This window comes from Garra rufa, chromosome 24, assembly GCF_049309525.1.
Source record: "Garra rufa chromosome 24, GarRuf1.0, whole genome shotgun sequence".
Taxonomy (NCBI): domain Eukaryota; kingdom Metazoa; phylum Chordata; class Actinopteri; order Cypriniformes; family Cyprinidae; genus Garra; species Garra rufa.
In genome coordinates, this window is record NC_133384.1 from 36,731,319 (window position 1) to 36,752,139 (window position 20,821).

The following is a 20,821-nucleotide window of genomic DNA, read 5'->3' on the forward strand; positions in this document are numbered from 1 at the left end:
CTATCATAACATCTTTTGCATTAGAAATGCTTCAAATTAAGATTGAATCACACTGTAGTTTGTCTGTGGGTGAATCTGTGATGTATTGTGTAGGTATTTGGATGTGTATAAGAAGTACACTGACTTACTGGACCATCAGGACATACTGAATTTCCTCAAAGCCAAACACTCACTGCAGGGCTTTACTAAGGTAGCTTTTATAGTGTGTGCATCGAAACCCTATAGATACTGTAACACGAGGGTGAAATGCTTCCTTAAAAAGCCTAATGTTCTACTTTTGTGACCTCTAGAAAATCACAGGTGTGCAGAATTTGTGGAAGGAGATTGCATCGCTGCATGCGACCGTTCCGCTGTCCCTGATCTGCCTGGATGCCGTGAACCTGAACCAAGATCTGTGTGACAAGGCAGATCATCTCATAGATCTTCTCACCACATTTGTGATGGAGGAGAACCGAGAACTCAATAAGAGGTGGGAGGAAAGAGCCTAAAATATTCTTCAGAAACAAATTCTCTATGAAAAGTATACCACCCAGAATACCATACATACACCGCCCTAGAGTTTTGGAAGTGGAGTTTTGGACAATATTGACATGAATCCTTTTTTTAAATTTGTGATAATTTTGCGCTAATAAGGAACAGCACAAACTACAAAAACATAAACTACCAATCAAAAGTTTGGACACATTTCCCCATTCTCTTTGACTGGTAGTGTATTTTATTACGTAAACAGTTTATACATAGAAAAAACTTTCATCAAAATATCCACCATTAGCAGCTATTACAGCTCTGTGTAATATGGGCATCCAAGCTGTCAGTTTATTCAAACATTGACTTAATATATAACTCCAAGCCTCCCAAAGACCTGGGGCCGAATTCACGAAACATTCTTAAGAAGATTTTTCTTCTTAACTGCCATTTTCTTCTTATTTTTTAAAATAAGAAAAAAGTTAAGATTATTTTGTATTCCCAAAAAAATCGTTTTAAGAATAGTCTTATCTTTTTACTTAAGATTGTTCTTTAGACAAAAATTAAGAAAATTCTAATTCTTGAAAAGAATCTTCTTAAAAACCATCGTAAATAACTTCTTAAAGTTAGGATAGCCCGAGACTTGTCTTAAATCCCAAATAGTAAGAATTATTTAATTAATTGATTGGGTTATTTCAAAATAACTGTTATATTTAAGCATTGCAACACTATTAGCTACATATAATACATATTAGGACTATTATTAGAGATGAGCAAGAGTTCGCTGAAGTGACAGCAATGACTGATAATGTAAACAATGATCTGTCATGATTAGCCTATGTATGACCTACTTTTTGCCGACATCAAAACTTAGTAGCAACTCGACAAAATCGAGTCAGATAGGGAGATTTAATTAAAAAAAAATGTATTTACTTGGCCTATAAATAAAAAGAAATTGAAAAGATGTTCTTAAGAACATATTTGAGAACTTAAGATTTTTTCAAGAATTGCACTTAAGAACATTCTTACGAACTTTGAATTTATCTTAAGAAATGTCTTAATTTATTTCTTAAGAAGATATTCGTGAATCCGGCCCCTGGTCCAAGTTTAAACCAGTAACCAGGCATCACAGCTGGCAAAGGGACATGTCTGACTTTGACATGTATATATTTCCATTATTGTGTAATCAAAATGAAAAGTATTATTGCTGGTCTTCAGTGATAATGTCAACTTACTTTACTGTATTTGCACCAAATAATAAGTATTTATGCTGATATCGTCCAAAACCACACTTTGACAGGGGTTTTTCCAAACTTTTGGAGGGCAGTATACACCAGATGTAAGTGATGAAATTGATATGTAAAAATGCCACCTCTTGGTTTTTGTAATCTTTCATCAAATGTAATAATTTCCTGTGCTTATAAAAAACCTTTTGACTAGGATTGCACAAACTCAATTTTCGCAGTATTTACATACAGCAACCTTTACAGTTTCATTCTTATCTATATTCTGAAGGTTTTCACAGAGGGTTAATATATCATTCACCTCATTTAGAGTTGAAAAATGTTGGGATGTAAAAGGAGAAATCCAAAACCTGCTCTAACATTTATTGAAAGTCATGATGTATTGTCAAGAATGGTGACCCATACTCGAAATTGGTGCTCTGTGTTTAACCCATCCAAGTGCACACACACACACACACACACACACACACACACACACACACACACACACACACACACACACAGAGCAGTGAGAAGTGAACAAAAACACACACTATGAGCAGACATTGCTCCAGCACCCGGGGAGCATTTGGAGGTTCAGTGCCTTGCTGAAGGGCACTTCAGTCATGGTTTTGAAGGTGGAAAGAGCACTATTCATTCACAATCCCCACTTTCAATTCCTGCCAGTGTGGGAATCAAACCAGCAACCTTCGGGTTACAAGCCCGACTCCCTCACCATTAGGCCACCATCAGACTACCAGAACATACATTTACAGATAATGTACTCACCCCCTTGTCATCCAAGATGTTCAAGTCTTTCTTTCTTTAGTCATAAAGAAATTGTTTTTTTTTGAGGAAAACATTTCAGGATTTCTCTCCATACAATGGATATGTATGGTGCCCCCAAGTTTGAACTTTCAAAATGTAGTTTAAATGCAGCTTCAAAGGGTTCTAAACGATCCCAGCCGAGGAAGAAGGGTCTTATCCAGCAAAACGATTGGATATTTTCTACAAAAAAATACTTTTTAACCTCAAATGCTCATCTTGTCTAGCTCTGCATGTACTCTGTGTATTCCTTCTTTGCATGTTGAAACACTTTTTTCCATACTTCTGCAATGATGTAGGATGATTTTAAAGTCGGATGAGAAAATGAGATGGGAGTTTTTTAACATACCCTAACTGTCTTGAACCGGAATACACAATTGACACAGAGCTAGATGTGCGTTTGAGGTTAAAATTTATACAAATTGTACATTTTTTTGAGAAAATAACCAATTGTTTCGCTAGATAAGACCCTTCTTCCTGAAAGTGAACTATTCCTTTAAGCCTAATGTTTGGACAAAAACGAAATAAGAATTTGGAATTTGACTTTATCTGATTGTTTACTTATTTTTGTGAATTTGTTCATATTTAATTAGATAATGCCTCATTTGCAAGTTTTAACAGAATTTCAGAAACTTTATAATACAAAACTGTTGTCTTAATGACACCTGTGGAGTTTTACATTATTTTTCTCCTTCAACTTATGAAATATGTCACATTAGGTGAATGGAATTTTGCTTTTTTAGTTGCTTTTTTGTTGAACACAGTTTCATTAGCTAACAGCATATATTATATAAATGAGGTATTATATTAAAGCATATAGCATTTATTATTCTCTCACAGTATCTGCCGTCGTTACGATGAGATTACGGATAGAATCACAAGCAAGCTGAGTAACACAGAGGAGATGGTGGAGTTAAACCAGTACCTGAGACACACAACTGAAGTCACCGTACACAAACTCCGCCATGAGATTGAAGAAGCTGTCAAGAGACTCGACTTCTTGCTCGACTATGCCACTCTTCCAGGTACAAATGTCCTTTTTGTGCAAATACTGTGTTCATGGCAACACCACGCTACTCATATACACTACAAATACTAATCATGTGGTTTTCACTCACAGTCTCTCCTAAAATGTCTTTAAAAACTAATTTTTCTTTCTTCACAGTGGAAGATATGAAGTTGTTTAGCACTCTGATCCACTGGCCTGAACAGATTCTGTCTTCGATTGAAGCCAGTAAGGATAAACTGAACAATCAGAAAGATCAGGCTGAGATTGATCTGATGAAAAGGTGCTTAAACATGTACACGCACACATATCGAGCGCAACGAACACACCTTAAACAGACCTGAAGGCTGTCACACGTTTCATCCTCAGAATCGGGAAGTTGGAGGAGACGCTGAAGGGACTGGACAAAGAGGTGGACATCTTTAAGATGAAAGAGAAGATGACTTTGGAGGAAAGTAAGATCAATGTGGAAAAGCTCAACAAGATCAGCACCAGCCTGGAGGGAGCTGTCAAAGAGATAGAGGTTTGTGGTTAAAACTGTGTGTTAAATTAATGTGAAACATGGTTAAAAAATTAACTGCAGGTAAAAATGTTATAAAATACACCACCAGTCAAAAGTTTTTGAACAGTAAAAGTTTTACTGTTTTTTAAAATAGTCTTTTCTGCTCACCAAGCATGCATTTATTTGATCTAAAGTTATTTAAAATAACAGTTTTCTATTTTAATATATTTTAAAATGTGATTTATTCCTGTGATTTCAAAGCTGAAATTTTAAGCATCATTATTCCAGTCACATGATTCCTTGCTGCTCAAAAAACATTTATTATTTTTATGATAATTATATATAATTCTTTTCAGGTTTATTCGATAAATAGAAAGTTCAGAAGAACAGCATTTATCTGTAATAGAAGTCTTTTGTAACATTATAAATGTCTTTATCATCACTTCTGATCAATTAAAAGCACCCTTCCTAAATAAAAGTATTAATTTCTATAATTTCTTTTAAAAAAGAAATAGACTTTTTATTTCAGATAAATGCTGATCCTTGGATCTTTCTATTCATCAAAGAATCCTGAAAAAATGTACCCAACTGCATTAAATATTGATAATAATAAAAGTTTCTTGAATAGCAAATCAGCATATTAGAATGATTTCTAAAGGATCATGTGAGATTGAAGACTGGAGTAATGATGCTGAAAATATAGGTTTGATCACAGAAATAAATTACATTTTAAAATGAATTCAAATTGAAAACTGTTATTTTAAATAGTAAAAATATTTCTAACTTTTACAGTTGCTGTACTTTGGATCAAATAAATGCAGGCTTCGTGAGCGGAAGAGACTTAAACATTAAAAAATATTAAAAAGCTTTCTGTTCAAAAAATGTTTGCTTGGTAGTGTATAAAAATGAACTGTTTGGCCTATCTGTCTTGCATGCATGAGTATATACTAATAAAAATGTGTATTTATTTCAGGGCATTAATAAAGAAGAGGGTTTGCTGGACAAAGAACAGAGTCAGTTTCCCATCTTACAGTCAATAATGGCTAAAAAACAGCCGTACGACCAGCTGTGGATCACGGCTCTTGATTTTCAGACCAAATCTGATGTGTGGATGAATGGTAAAGCACATGCTATCATATTTCCTGATCATATTTATATCACAGCCATGAATTATTCCATTTGATTGTACAAACATTGCGTAATAAAGTCAGAGATAATTTAGTTTCTTTAAAGAATGTTGTTTTTCAGTCTCAGGCATCTAAATCAGTTATATCGAATATTAGTTTAATGTTCAATTGTATTGTTATATGTGTGTGTGTGTGTGTGTGTGTTTCATATGCCTTGTGCTTGTGCTCTCAAGGTCCATTCCAGCAACTGAATGCAGAAACAGTATCAGAGGAGTTGGGAAACATGTGGCGCACCATGTACAAACTCACAAAGATCTTCTCAGAGAGGACGTCTCCTGGACGTGTCACAGAAAACTTTAAGAAAAAGATTGACAAATTTAAACAACACCTTCCCATTCTGACAACTATCTGCAATCCAGGCCTGAAGGACAGACACTGGGAGATGGTATGAGTCTGACAATAGAGAGTTTGCACTTACGATTTGGTCAATTATCTGGATGCACAGCCATATTGGCTATACTCAGATGTAAACAACAGCATGGATTGCATAGTTAATGTACTACTGAATATGTTGTTCTGCCAATTTATGCTGTATAAACCATGAAAAAACATGTGGAAGCTGCTCAATCCTATATAGAAGGACTTAGTAAGCAAGAAAGGGCACGTTAATAGGTGGTAAAGATACATAGGGTATGTATCTTATAGATACATATACATTAAGATATTAGCACAATATTTCAACTACCTGACCGGAAATAATAAGAACAAACACACAATGTTGTCAAGATTCTTGTCGCCTTTTGTTCCTCAGACAGTTTCTTGCACTCTTCTCCTTGACTTATTATAACAGTCTATAGTACTCCAAATGTTTTTCCCAGTCCGACCGATTAGTACAGCCCAAAACATGACAATAATTGTCAATTGTCAATTGTTTCAGACCATTTTTGTTGACGGAATAGAGCAAAATCAGGCAGTAGTGTCACTTAATAAGAACTTCTTGCTTGTTTAACTTGTATTATAAAACGGTTAGTTCCATTCCTCAATTCTGATTGGTCAGCAGCTGTGTCGTATTCATGATACGGCACTGCTATGACCGCTTCACTCAACGGTTTTGTGTATCGTTGAACCCCCTTAGCAACCACCCTTAGCAACGTAAACACAGCTGCAGCAGTTAGGGACTACTTTTTACAGCGGAAGGCAGTTAATGATTTTACTTTATGAAAACGTACAACTTAATATATATAAATTAATATATATTTTAGATTTTAATATTTTTATTGTGTGGTAACCGTTTTATAAAAGCAATGAGGTACTTGAGGCCGTGCTGTATCATGAATAAATCACGGCTGAAGGGCGTTGTTAGGCACGACGCGAAGCTGAGTGAAGCGGTCATAGCAGTGCCGTAACATGAATACGACACAGCTGCTGACCAATCAGAATTGAGGAATGGAACTAACCGTTTTATAAAAATCATTAAAAGCTGTCACTCATCTGAGTTCATCACAATCTAACAAAGTTCCATTATAATCAACAAAACTCCTTACACTGCACAATCAATCTCTTATTTACACTCTCTCTACGCGTTGATTATGAAAGGATTCGTGAGACATCACACAAATATGCTGAAAGGGTCAGTTGCTCATGGTGCTCCTAAATATTTTTTCACAGTCGCATGCAGTAGTTTTAGTCGCACTTTATAAAATACATAACACTTCATTGACCTCTGTTTTTGAAACTCACAGGCGTTTAAAGGAACAGTCACATTTGACATTGAATCATTTTAGTTAAACAATTCCTTTTGAACAGTACAGGCATATGCACTGCTTTAAATGTTGTTCACTGACTCACTAAAGACCTTAGGTCTTTTTTTGCTTTTGTCATCAGTATTTTGTATAGTTATCAGTAAAGTTGCATTTACTCGTTTTTCATGAACGCAATTTTTTTTTTTGGCTGATATCAGATCAGTAATATAGTGGGATTTGACATTAAGCCGGACAAGGACACCCCGCTCATCAAGATGGTAGAACTCGGATTGTCAGAGTATTCAGACAAGTAAGACTGACCTTTGATAATCAAAAGTTATTTTTGGCTGTAAAAATCGTCTTTGTGAAACCATGTTGCTCAGTGCAGTCTTTTATGAATCTCCTTGTCTGCAGGCTGGAAGAAATAGGCGCTTCCGCCAGTAAGGAATACTCTCTGGAAAAGTCTCTGGAGAAGATGAAACAGGAGTGGGCCGAGCTACGCTTTGGGTTTTCCCCGTATAAGGACACGGTAAAACACAATTTAACGTGTGTTAAAAGTTCTCATAAATGTTTTGCAATTTAAATGTTTATAGATAACTATTAAATCAATTTGGTTCATTTATTATTGACTAAACTTTATTTTCCATTTTAGTTTTCCGCTAAATAAAACTCAGTGTTTCATAAAAAAGTTCATTTTGGATCTTAACTGATATATCAGAAATTATTATTATTATTATTAAAAATAACTTAGCTTTTTATATAGAACTACAGTTTATTTGAACAATTTAACTTCTCTCTGTCTGTGCATGTATATTTTTCTGTGAAGGGTACAAGTGTTTTATCGGCAGTAGATGATATTCAGCTGCTGTTGGACGATCACATTATCAAGACTCAGACTATGAGAGGATCTCCATTCATCAAACCCATCGAGGCCGATGCAAAGGTTCATAACTTGCACTCATTTATGTTAAAAGGGTCATATTTTTCACATTCTTAGCATTTAAATTTTTACTAACCTAAGTTAATCAAGTCAATTCATATCCTTCCACAAAGTCAGTTTTTAATTGCTATTTTTGACCTTATGTACCTTAAAGAAGTTTTCATGTAAATAACTTCTATTATGATCACTTTTTGTGGAATGAGTTATAAAAAGCATCCATGACAACTTTTAGTTTCAGCTGTTTAGTTTCTATAAAAATATATTCTGTCCATTTTTCAGTTGTACATGTTACAGTATGATCCTGTAAATAATATGTAACTCATGTAATAATTATAATATGACCCTTGACCCTTTAAGTAGCACAGGTATATTTGTAGGCTAGCAATAGTCAAAATTGCACTGTATTTGTCAAAATTGTAGATTTTTCTTTTGTGCCAAAAATCATTTTTAAGTATCAATATTAAGTAAAGATCAGTGTTGTTTTTGACAACCATCTTAGATTTAGTCTTAGTCTTAGTCTTTTGGACTAAAATGCTTATTAGTTTTAGTAAAATTTTAGTCACTTCTATATGTGATAGTTTTAGTCCAATTTTAGTCGACGAAAAGTCAAAAAGGTTTTAGTCTAGTTTTAGTCAAAAAAAGGGGAAAAAGTCTTTTAACAAATTAATGTAGGTCAGTAAGTATTTTGCTGTTTGGTAGTGTCACTTAAAAGTTGTGAAAATAGCAGATCTATAGTTCAACACAATGTGAGCTTCCGGATCGACTATTTTCACCAATAATTACAATAATGAAGGAATGGTTTTAGACATAAAAGACATATATTTGAAATACACTCATAGGTCCTCTCACCGTTTGCGACCACCCTGTGTGCAAACTGCCGCCATCATGGTTAATCGTCTGTCTGTCTGAGTGACAACAATGTGACGTGTTGAGCGTAACCAAACAAGGATAGAATGCTAAAACGGCTTGCCATACTAGTATGGCAAAGAGTATTTAATGCTAAAACGGCTTGCCATAGCGGCAGATACTTTTTAGATTTTAATTGGCATGCACAATAAGCAGAAATGTCATGCATTTTAAACGTCTGACGGACAACCCACTAACATTTTCGTCTATTCTCGTCAACGAAAACTCACACACGTCTCGTCATGTTTTAGTCATCAACGAGCCATTTTTATCTCGTCATCGTCTTATTATCGTCATGAAAAAAAGTGGCGTCAGCGAAATGATTTCCTCATCGTTGACGAAAACAACTCTGGTAAAGATCATGTTCCATGAAGATATTTCATATATTTTCTGCTGTAAATATATCAAAGCCTGATATATGTATATTGATTAGTAATATGCATTCTTCATTTAGACAACTTTAAAGATTTTCTCAATATTTCGTTTTTTTTTTAGCACCTTCAGATTCCAGATTTTAAAATTTTGGTGTTTTACAAATTTCAGTTTAAAAAAATGCATCCTTATGTCTAGTTTTGTGGTCCAGGGTCACATATAAGTCTCTGTGCCTCTCTTTAGACCTGGGAGGAGAAGTTACAGCGCATGCAGGATATTTTAGATGCGATGTTGCAGTGTCAAAGCATGTGGATGTATCTAGAGCCCATCTTCAGCTCAGAGGACATCATCGCTCAGATGCCAGAGAATGGACGAAAGTTTGCCATCGTAGACAGTTACTGGAAAAACATTGTTGCTGAAGCGGTGTGTGTGTGATTGTTATTAGCTGTGTGATCATATCTACTGCTAATAAACTATTTTTAGGTCTGGCAAGTAAAGGAGATGTCCTTATTCTTATTAAATGTTTTTAACAGTTGAAGGACACACGTACTCTGGTGGCCACAGAGCAGCCCAACATGCTGGGTCGCCTTCAGGAGTCCAACACTTTTCTGGAAGAAATACAGCAGGGTCTGAACTCATACTTAGAAACAAAGAGACTCTTCTTCCCTCGGTACAGTTAAACGTTCAGATCAAACTCGTAATGATGTTATAACACCTCCCTGTGTTTCAGTTTAATGTTTAGAGTCACTGTAAGTCACTGGTCTCTTACACTTTATTTTCTTACTGTCTAGGTTTTTCTTTCTGTCTAATGATGAGATGTTAGAGATCTTGTCTGAGACGAAGGATCCGCTGCGTGTCCAGCCTCATCTTAAGAAGTGTTTTGAAGGCATCGCTAAGCTAGAATTCACCCCTGACCTGGAGATCACAGGAATGATCAGCTCAGAGAAAGAGATCGTCCCCTTAATAGAGACCATCTCCCCGGCTAAAGCCAAGGTACAGACAGAATACACCTGAAATATGCAGGTCTCTCTTATTCACTGCAAAAAAGGCGTGTCTTACTTAGTATTTGTGTCTTGTTTCTAGTCAAAATATCTTAAAATACTTAACTGGAGATGCATTTACTAGATATGCAAAATGACATGGTACTTTGGTCGTGACTAAATATCTTTAGTAAGACAAGCCTTTTTTTGCAGCGTTTATATACAATTTACCCAAAATAGATAGCTAAATTTCATTAACATGTTACATGAAGAAAACACAAAGCATTTTTTTAAGGCCGTTAAGATTTTTTTGGGCATTGTGACATATTTTCCTCACAATTCTCAAAACCAAAATGTCCAAAAAATGTATATGTAATTTAAATGGTATTTTACAGCATAAATGTTGTAGTCTTTAATATGTTTATTTAAATAAAATCATTGGGATTCAAAAATTGTATAATAGTAATGAGAATTTTCAGGGGAAGGTGATTCATTTTCATTACAATAATGTCCCAATAATGAGTAATGAGAAATTTTTGTTTTTTTTGTTTTAAGAAACTGGAAAATAAAAATGTAGCTGTTTTTTTTTTTTTTTTTTGTTCATGGGTAAATTTTTTTTTTTTTTACTTATTTCAGTTAAGGTCATAAAACTAGAAAAACTAAGTCATGTTGTAATTTGATTCAGACCAGGACTTCAAATCACGTTTGATTCGGATCGGGACTTCGGAGAGCATATGGTGAATCATTTCTTTTAGATCGGATTCATAACTTCAGAGCGGGTTTGCAAATCATTTCGCAAATTGAATGATTCTCAATCCACATTGGATTGGGACTTTGGTGCAGGTTTTTGAATGATTTGATTCAGTTCGGGACTTCAGAGCACGTATCGCAAATCATTTGATTCAGATCAAGACTTTGGTGTAGTAAAAGTGTAGAAAGTATAGTGTTTTTTTTTGTTTGTGTCTTTGAGTAGGCTAAAATCAGCAACTACCAGTAAGCATATTTTATTCCATATCAATTTAGATCACATAAAAGTCATTTTTATTTCTTGTAAGTAGAAAATCAAATGACAAGAAGGTACATGGACCAAGAAATGATCCAAAAACATTTTTTTTTTTTTTATAATTTCTTATTTCTTTCATCGGATTTTGGAAAATAATTTGACCTGTTCACATCATTTTTTATGCGATTTAACCACATTTACAAACTTGTATCATGTTTTTTAGGGAATGGTTGAGAAGTGGCTTCTGCAGGTTGAAAACACAATGCTGATGAGCATCAGAGATGTCATAAAACAAGGAATGGAGCAATACTCAGAGGTATAAACACACACAAACACTCATGAACATGTACAATATGATCAGCACATCATGTGTGTTTGATTTCTGCTTGTTTCAGATGCCCAGGAAGAAGTGGGTGCTGCTGTGGCCTGGTCAGGTCGTGATCTGTGGGTCCTGTATCTTCTGGACCAGTGAAGTATCTGACGCCATACAGAACAACACTCTTCCTGTGAGCACACAAATACATTCAGAGCAGATTTGATTGAGTGGAGCTGGTCAGAATGTATAAACATTGTATGAAGCTTCTGTCTTACGTGTGTTTGCATGTGTTTCAGGCTTATGTTGAACAGAGTAATGCCCAGATTGCTGACATTGTTGAGCTGGTAAGAGGGAAGTTGCCAGGTGGGGCCAGGATGACTCTGGGAGCTCTTATTGTCATTGATGTTCATGGTAAGTGTGGTTATGGCATGTTGTCTCTGTTATGTCTACAGCATATACACTACCAGTCAAAAGATTTTTAATGTAACCAAGCCTGCATTTATTTGATCCAAAGTACAGCAGAAACTGTTACACTTTTTTAAACATTTTTACTATTTAAAACAACTGTTTTCTATTTAAAAATATTTTAAAATTGAATCCATTCCTGTGATTTCAAAGCTGAATTTTTAGATTTTAGATTTGCTCAAAAACATTTTTATTATATTGAAAACAGCAGGTTTTTCAGGTTTATTTGATGAATAAAAAATTCAGAAAAACAGCAATTGTCTGAAATAGAAATCTTTTAACATTATAAATGTCTTTACCATCACTTTATGATCAATTTAAAGCATCCATGCTAATAAAAGTAGTAATTTTCCCCCCAAAAAAGTTATATTGACTAAAAGCTTTTAAATGGTATAGTGTATAATGTTACATTAGATTTTATTTCAGATAAATGCTGATCTTTGGATTTTTCTATGCATCAAAGAATCCTGAAAAAAATGAACTCAACTGTTTTAAATATTGATAATAATAATAATTTTTTAAAAAATCTTGAGCAGCAAATCATAATATTAGAATGGTTTCTGAAGGATCATGTGACACTGAAGACTGAATGATAATATGACTAAATATAATATAGAATAAATATAGAATAAATAAAAAAAGAATAAATTGCATTTTAAAATATATATTAAAAAAGACAAATCAGTTATTTTAAATAGTAAAAAAAGTTTTGACTGCTAGTGTAGTTATTGAGCTTTGCCTCTTTGTCCCATGCAGCACGTGACGTTGTGTGCAAGCTGGCTGAGGATGGCGTTTCGTCTCTGAATGATTTCCAGTGGATTTCCCAACTGCGGTATTTCTGGGAGGATGGAGAGGTCATGTTGAGGATGATCACCACCGTGATCAGATACGGATACGAATATCTTGGCAACTCACCGCGTCTGGTCATAACACCACTTACTGACCGCTGCTACAGGTGTCCTCACATTAACACACACTAACACATATTATAATAATATTTTGCACTTATATTTTTTATTTAGAGTCTTGATTTCTGCAGCAATCAGTTTCATAGGTTTTCATACGTTTTACAATATATGAACATGAGTATGTTTATTCATGTCTTATGAACTGGTCAGTCGATATTTACCAAACAGACTTTGGACACAAATGTTGGCTTTTTTTTATACAGCCGATGAATTAAAAATAGTGCATGTAAACATAGCTACTGAATGCTGATTGGTCCACAGGACTCTGATGGGTGCTCTGAAGCTGAATCTGGGCGGAGCTCCAGAAGGTCCTGCAGGAACCGGAAAAACAGAGACGACCAAAGATCTGGCTAAAGCTCTTGCCAAACAGGTGCTCACAATAATATATAAGGCTACTAGGGATGTAACTGTATTATCAATATTGTGGTTGCAAAACTGTCTCGATATCATCGTGGTCAGATGATGATATGAAACGATAGGTATTCTGGGCAAAAAGTGTACTTTTTAATATATGTGACCCTGGACCACAAAACCAGCCATAAGGTTAAATTTTACAAAACTGAGATGTATACATCATATGAAAGCTCAATAAATACACTTTCTATTGATGTATGGTTTGTTAGGATAGGACAATATTTGGCCGAGATACATCTATTTGAAAATCTGAAATCTAAGGGTGCAAAAAATCTAAATACTGAGAAAATCATCTTTAAACTTCTCCAAATTAAGTTCTTAACAATGCATATTACTAATAAAAAATTACATTATGATATGTTTACAGTAGGAATTTTACAAAAAATCTTCATGGAACATGATCTTTACTTAATTTCCTAATGATTTTTGGCATAAAAGAAAAATCTATAATTTTGACCCATACAATGTATTTTTGGCTATTGCTACAAATATACCCCAGCGACTTAAGACTGTTTTGTGGTCCAGGGTCACATTTTTTTTAAATTCTTATTCTAAAATAAAAGGTCTTTATAGTAGCAGTTTTGGGACATTATGCTTTTGGCTTAATACCTTCATCAAGTGTGTTTTAAAGCATTGCGTGCACTTCATTCAGGCGATCAGCTCGTGATCCAGTGTTTTCCGCACCTCAAAACGGCTCAGTTCACAGTGAACTTGTTTATTGCATTGTCTATGAGTTTAGCGCGCATTTGAGAATTCATCGGCTACCAGTTATGCTTTATTTGTTCACTAGATTTGTAGTGAGATGCGTTTTTGTAAGCCTGTTTTCACTGAAGCTGGAGTTTTCTGTCAAAATAAAAGCTTTACTGCCATTTCCGTCAAAATAAAAGCTTAAAAAGCACAGTATGAATTGCTGACAGTGAGCAGTTTAAATGCAGTTCAAAATCAAAATATCTCTTTCAAGTGTAGAAATTAGGAAAAAGTACTGTAATTTCTCTACTGCAGTGTAAAGCAAAAATATACCTATGAAATATTCATTTTCAAATATTTTACAGTGCAGTTGTTTTACAAAATATGGCTATTAGTGTCATAGGAATAACAATCAAATAAAATGGTTATTATTATTATTATTATATTCTAATTTATTTGGCTTCCTAAAATGGTAGTGTAAATGTAATTTAGACTGAGACAGTATGCCACAAATAAAAGGGTTGAGTCCCCTTTAAAGTTTAGGTACAAGTCTATTCACTAACTTTTTTCTGACTTAAGTTTTCTTAGTTAAAAACATGGGTTGGAGCTCTTAATTTTAAACTCTCAGAAAGTGCATTAGATAGAATATTTTAAATTTAATTTTTTTTTTTTTTTTAAATATTGCAATAAATATTCTATTGTGGACTTAATATCGAGACATGTGACCCTGGACCACAAAACCAGTCTTAAGTCGCTGGGGTATATTTGTAGCAATAGCCAAAAATACATAGTATGGGTCAAAATTATTGATTTTTCTTTTATGTCAAAAATCATTAGGAAATTAAGTAAAGTACATGTTCCATGAAGATTTTTTGTAAAATTCCTACTGTAAACCTATCAAAATGTAATTTTTTATTAGTAATATGCATTGTTAAGAACTTAATTTGGACAACTTTAAAGGTGATTTTCTCAGTATTTTGATTTTTTTGCACCCTTAGATTTCAGATTTTCAAATAGATGTATCTCGGCCAAATATTGTCCTATCCTAACAAACTATACATCAATAGAAAGCTTATTTATTGAGCTTTCATATGATATATATATATATATCTCAGTTTTGTCAAATTTAACCTTATGACTGGTTTTGTGGTCCAGGTACTATTTCAATCTAAGCACTGCTTATGCTGGTTCAAGTAATTTTAATGTTTATTTTATTGTCTGTAATTGACGAATGTGTGAATGTGTGTTTAGTGCGTGGTGTTCAACTGTTCCGATGGACTGGACTACAAAGCGATGAGTAAATTTTTCAAGGGTCTGGCACAGTCTGGAGCATGGGCATGTTTTGATGAGTTCAACCGGATAGAGGTCGGTAATGCAACATAAACTCCACAAATGAGTGGCGATGTGACAGAAGAATTATTAATTTAAAACAAATAATGCTTCTTAGTAAACACTCACCTGTTCATGTTTGTTGTTGTGTGTCAGGTGGAGGTGTTGTCTGTGGTTGCTCAGCAGATTATGAGCATTCAGCAGGCCATAATGCGCAACATGAAGACGTTTATGTTCGAGGGAACTGAGCTTTCTTTAAACCCAACCTGCTGTGTGTTTATCACCATGAATCCAGGATACGCAGGCAGAGCAGAGCTGCCTGATAACCTAAAAGTAACAAAATACAAACACATCTCTGGACACATCATCTGGAAGAAACAATAAAACCACATCTCTTCCATCTTTATTTGACCCTCTAACTCTAGCACATTTCTATACTTTTTTATTTACTAAGGCCGTGTTCACACTTGGCGTCTTTTTTTTTAACTGCCATAACCCTATGGAGTAAAAGTCTTTTTCTGCAGCTCAGAGCGTCAGAGCGAAATTAAGTAAAGATCATGTTCCAAGAAGATTTTTTGTTAAATTCCTATTGTAAATATATCAAAATGTAATTTTTGATAAGTAATATGCAATGTTAAGAACCTAATTTGGACAACTTTAAAGGTGATTTTCTCAGAGTTTTGATTTTTTTGCACCCTCAGATTCCTGATTTTCAAATAGATGTATCTCGGCCAAATATTGACCTAGCCTAACAAACCATACATCAATAGAAAGCTTATTTATTGAGCTTTCATATGATGTATACATCTCAGTTTTGAAAAATTTAACCTTATGACTGGTTTTGTGGTCCAGGGTCACATTTCTGCACCACACATAGGCTACTGTTGCAACTGTTGTTATAGCAACAAAAAGAAGCCCTCTGCTGCAACGCTTCCAGATTTTTTCTTGTCAAAAAAGACGCCAAGTGTGAACACGGCCTAACTGCTTATTTTCTTAAAAGAAACTGTTGCTTGCTAACTTCTCTATTCTTTTTGTATTCTATCAGTTTTTTTTTATTTATTATACAATTAACAAAATGCCAAAAAAATAAAAATTCACTAGCTTGCTTAGTTAATTTATTTATGTTTTCAGTGTATGTATTTGCATCTTTTAGGCTTTGTTCCGCACAGTTGCAATGATGGTTCCAGATTATGGACTGATTGGAGAGATATCACTTTATTCGATGGGATTCACAGCATCCCGGAGGTAAAATCATGCCCAAACATGTCAGACTGCTAAAGTAATCAATATTTCATTTTAGGGAAAAGGTTCTACTTTGTTTTGTGTTTTCCAGCCTGGCTCAGAAGATCGTGGCGACGTATCGTCTGTGCTCAGAGCAGCTCTCGTCTCAAGCGCACTACGATTACGGAATGCGTGCGGTGAAATCGGTCCTGACTGCTGCTGGAAATCTGAAACTCAAATACCCCGAAGAGAACGAGAGCGTTTTGCTGCTCAGAGCTCTCCTGGATGTCAACATGGCTAAGTTTCTTGCGCAGGATTTACCACTGTTTCAGGTGTGTGGATGTCAATTAAATATTCAATAGGGATGCACTGAATGTTAGGCAATTCAAATTATTTGAATAAGCAAAAAGGCAGAACAAATTATACCGAACAATGATGTGACGCAGTAAAATAGAGGCGCGCACTAATGCAGCAAACATGTCGGCAGTGTGGAAGCATTTAAAACTGTCTGAGAAAGACGCAAAAATCATCACAAGCACCGACAGCAAGAGACTGTTTAGTATCTTTGATGAGAAGAGTAAGAGCTGGTTGTTGCTGGTTACTGTATGATGACTGATGAAGAGCCTGCGTGCTCGAAACGTAACACACGCTATGCGAAAGTTGTTTTAATAATAAATATTTTTGATACTTTTGGAGCTTAGGTGTTGCCGACTTTATATTCTATTTTTTACTGTATGATGACTGAAATCGCCAAATGGCCTTAAACCATTAGCAAATAAACTACAAAACATTATGTTGTCTAATACAAGCACAAATTGTATTTATTCTGACAGCGCTGCATGAGCTCCTTAGCCACGGTTCAAAGTACAAAGCGCAATGAAGATCTTCGCTGAAACAGCGTAAATCTGCTGCTGTCAACAAAAAGTACTGAGGTCTTCTTGCAGGTTTCCACCAAAATAAAAGTCTTACTTCATAAATGTTAGTATTGTAATTTTACTGTTGTTCTATAAAATAAAATAAAAAGTAAGACAAAAATAATGCTAACAATCATTACAACAGCTCTATTAATACATTTATTTGTACATTAAAAACACATGCCTGCTTCAAGAAGGGGGTCTTAAAAATGGCCAAAGAATATGATTTTACTAACTTATTAATTTTAAAATTAAATTGTGCTTTGTTGGTAGGCTATAATGTCCACTATAATGTCAGAAATGTTCAGTGATAAGTAAATTTTTTAAATTGTTTTGTAATCGATTTTTCTTTGAAAAGCAAGACAAAACCGTAAAAAAAGCTAATATTGGCTATTTAATTTATGCAATGGTGAAATAAATTGGCAAAATACATACGGGAAATCCATGTTTGGTAATCGGCCTTCAGCCCAGTTTTTATTTTTGTTCAGCTTCGACCAAGAATTTTCATTTCGATACATCCCTAAAATTCAATTAGTATGAGTTTGCATGTAGTTATTGATGTGTGTTTGTGTGTGTTTTAGGGAATCATCACTGATCTGTTTCCTGGAGTGGTGTTGCCCAAACCAGATTACGAGTTACTGTTAAAAGCATTGGATGACAACATCGCCAAGTTGAAACTGCAGCCTGTGCCGTGGTTCATCGGCAAAATTATACAAGTACAAAATCTGACCAATGGCATTGCATCTCTTTAGTCGATCTGTGCTGTTAAATAGAAGTAGTGTATATACAAGCAATGATGTAAAACCATTATAAAATTCAGTTTGACTGAGCTGTGTTTGAAGTTGCTTTGAAGACAGCTGAAACTGTCTGTTCAATGTAAAAATCAATTAGTTGATCAGTTTTATTTTGTGTTCAGGTGTATGAGATGATGCTGGTCAGACACGGCTTCATGATTGTCGGTGAGCCTATGGGTGGAAAAACCTCAGCTTATAAAGTTCTGGCCGGAGCTTTGGGAGACCTTTATAAGGGTAATCAATCCAAAATACATTATTCTTTATTCTTTGATATATTTTTGGTTTACATATACACTACTGGTTAATTTTTTTTTAAATTAAATTAGTTTTAAACAATTAAGAAAAAAAAATTAAGTCTCCTCTTCTCACCAAGACTGCATTTGATCAAAAATGATGTAAAACAGTAATATTGTGAAATGAAAGAGCTGAATTCTTTCTTACCTTACCTACATTTTGAATGGTAGTGAATTATGGTTTTCACAAAAATAAAAAAATAAAAAATAAAAAAATCAGCATATTATTTTTTTTTATTATTATTATTATTAATATGTATGCAAACAGCTGAGTATAATTTTTTCAGGTTTTTCTATGAATAGAAAAATCAGAAGAACAGCATTTAACTGAAATAGAAATCTTTTAAAACATTATAAAATGTCTTTATCATCACTTTTAATCAATTTCAAGCATCCTTGCTAAATAAAAGTAGTAATTTCTATGATTTCTTTCCATAAAAGAAATTATACTGACTTCCAGCTTTTGTTACAAAAACTTTTTATATCTGATAAATGCTGATCTTTGGATTTTTCTATTCATCAAATAATCCTGAAAAATTGTACTCAACTGTTTCAAATATTGGTAATAATAATAATGATAATGTTTCTTGAACAGCAAATCAGTATATGTGACCCTGGACCACAAAACCAGTCTTAAGTCACTGGGGTATATTTGTAGCAATAGCCAAAAATACATTGCATGGGTCAAAAATTTTTTATTATTATTTTATGCCAAAAATCATTAGGAAATTAAGTAAAGTTCATGTTCCATGAAGATTTTTTGTAAAATTCCTACTGTAAACATATCAAAATGTAATTTTTGATTTGTAATATGCATTGTTAAGAACCTAATTTGGACAACTTTAAAGGTGATTTTCTCAGTCTTGTTGATTTTTTTGCCTCCTCAGATTTCTGATTTCAAATAGATGTATCTCAGCCAAATATAGTCCTATCCTAATAAACCATACATCAATAGAAAGCTTATTTATTGAGCTGTCATATGTATAAATCTCAGTTTTGTCAAATTTAACCTTATGACTGGTTTTGTGGTCCAGGGTTACATATTAGAATGATTTCTGAAGGATCATGTGACACTAAAGACTGGAAATGATGCTAAAAATGTAACTTTGATCTCAGGAATAGATTACATTTTAAAATATATTTAAATAGAAAGTTACACCGTGTCTACACCGGACACGAGCGACAAAATTATTTTGAAACTACAGTAATATTTCACAATACTGTATTTTTCATCAAATAAATACAGCATTGCTGAAAATGAGACACTTGTGTATTTACATGTATATGTGTGTACGAAAACAAATCACAAAACACTATTTATTGAAATTACATGAATTCATAACCAAGTATGTATGTTTGTTATTTGTTTATACAGAAGGGTTAATGGAAGAGTTTGCTGTAGATTTCCGCATCATTAATCCGAAGGCGATCACTATGGGGCAGCTGTATGGCTGTTTTGATCCAGTAAGTCACGAGTGGTCAGATGGCGTTTTAGCCACCTCATTCAGACAACAGGCCCAGTGCATCGCAGACGACCGCCAATGGATCATATTCGACGGACCCATCGACGCAGTCTGGATTGAGAACATGAACACTGTGTTGGACGACAACAAGAAGGTACATTTTGCATTTTAATGTTAATATGTCTGAAGTGCTTCAGGTTCAGTGCTGGTGTCTGATGTGTTTTGCTGTTGAACAGCTGTGCTTGATGAGTGGTGAGATCATTCAGATGAGTCCTAAAATGAGTCTGATCTTTGAGCCTGCGGATCTGGAGCAGGCATCACCCGCTACTGTGAGCAGGTAAACTACAACAGGTTTTGTACAAGGTGATTAAAGTGCTTGAAATTTAAGGCCTGGAAAACCCCTGAAAATAGCAATTTTCCTGAAGAGGTACTTCTTAAGTGCTTGACCTATTGAAAGATAAGGAATCTATGTAATAAGTGTTTAATTTTTTTCAATAAGCACGCATATTTCCAAGCAATTAAAAAACGTAAAAAAACTGAATTAGTAGTAGTACAATGTCGTTTAAACATAGAAGACAAAGGCAAAAATAGGAACAGATGAACCAAATCAATTGAGTCATTTACGCTGGAACCGCTCAGATTGATTCAAACTCATGAATTCATTTCAAGCGATTCACTAGCAAAAACAAGATCAAATTAAAGGAGCCATTCATGTTCGAATTCCGATATCACTTGCAATGATTTTAAAAAGCACGCATTAATGAGTGAAACTAAGCTTTTTGTGTCGCAAAATGATTCACTGTTTCAAAGCGAATCGTGAGTCATTTGATTTAGATCGGAACGGGTTTGTGAATCATTTTGTGAGT

The 20,821-nt window shown here is 34.3% G+C and overlaps 1 protein-coding gene across 1 annotated transcript in view; it reads left to right on the plus strand.

Annotated features, from left to right (window-relative positions):
* Positions 1-20,821, plus strand: part of dnah3 (dynein axonemal heavy chain 3) — a 68,362-nt gene that overhangs the window by 19,257 nt on the left and 28,284 nt on the right. Inside the window, exons 11-36 of the mRNA XM_073830341.1 lie at positions 94-190; positions 291-469; positions 3,354-3,538; positions 3,679-3,802; positions 3,889-4,042; positions 4,995-5,139; positions 5,382-5,593; positions 7,109-7,200; positions 7,305-7,419; positions 7,717-7,833; positions 9,352-9,531; positions 9,642-9,778; positions 9,900-10,101; positions 11,315-11,407; positions 11,487-11,597; positions 11,704-11,818; positions 12,629-12,827; positions 13,102-13,210; positions 15,193-15,306; positions 15,427-15,603; positions 16,424-16,515; positions 16,604-16,823; positions 17,987-18,121; positions 18,322-18,433; positions 19,868-20,109; positions 20,192-20,292. Coding sequence (XP_073686442.1) covers positions 94-190; positions 291-469; positions 3,354-3,538; positions 3,679-3,802; positions 3,889-4,042; positions 4,995-5,139; positions 5,382-5,593; positions 7,109-7,200; positions 7,305-7,419; positions 7,717-7,833; positions 9,352-9,531; positions 9,642-9,778; positions 9,900-10,101; positions 11,315-11,407; positions 11,487-11,597; positions 11,704-11,818; positions 12,629-12,827; positions 13,102-13,210; positions 15,193-15,306; positions 15,427-15,603; positions 16,424-16,515; positions 16,604-16,823; positions 17,987-18,121; positions 18,322-18,433; positions 19,868-20,109; positions 20,192-20,292 — 3,759 coding nt within the window. The remainder of the gene's footprint in view (positions 1-93; positions 191-290; positions 470-3,353; positions 3,539-3,678; positions 3,803-3,888; positions 4,043-4,994; positions 5,140-5,381; positions 5,594-7,108; positions 7,201-7,304; positions 7,420-7,716; positions 7,834-9,351; positions 9,532-9,641; positions 9,779-9,899; positions 10,102-11,314; positions 11,408-11,486; positions 11,598-11,703; positions 11,819-12,628; positions 12,828-13,101; positions 13,211-15,192; positions 15,307-15,426; positions 15,604-16,423; positions 16,516-16,603; positions 16,824-17,986; positions 18,122-18,321; positions 18,434-19,867; positions 20,110-20,191; positions 20,293-20,821) is intronic.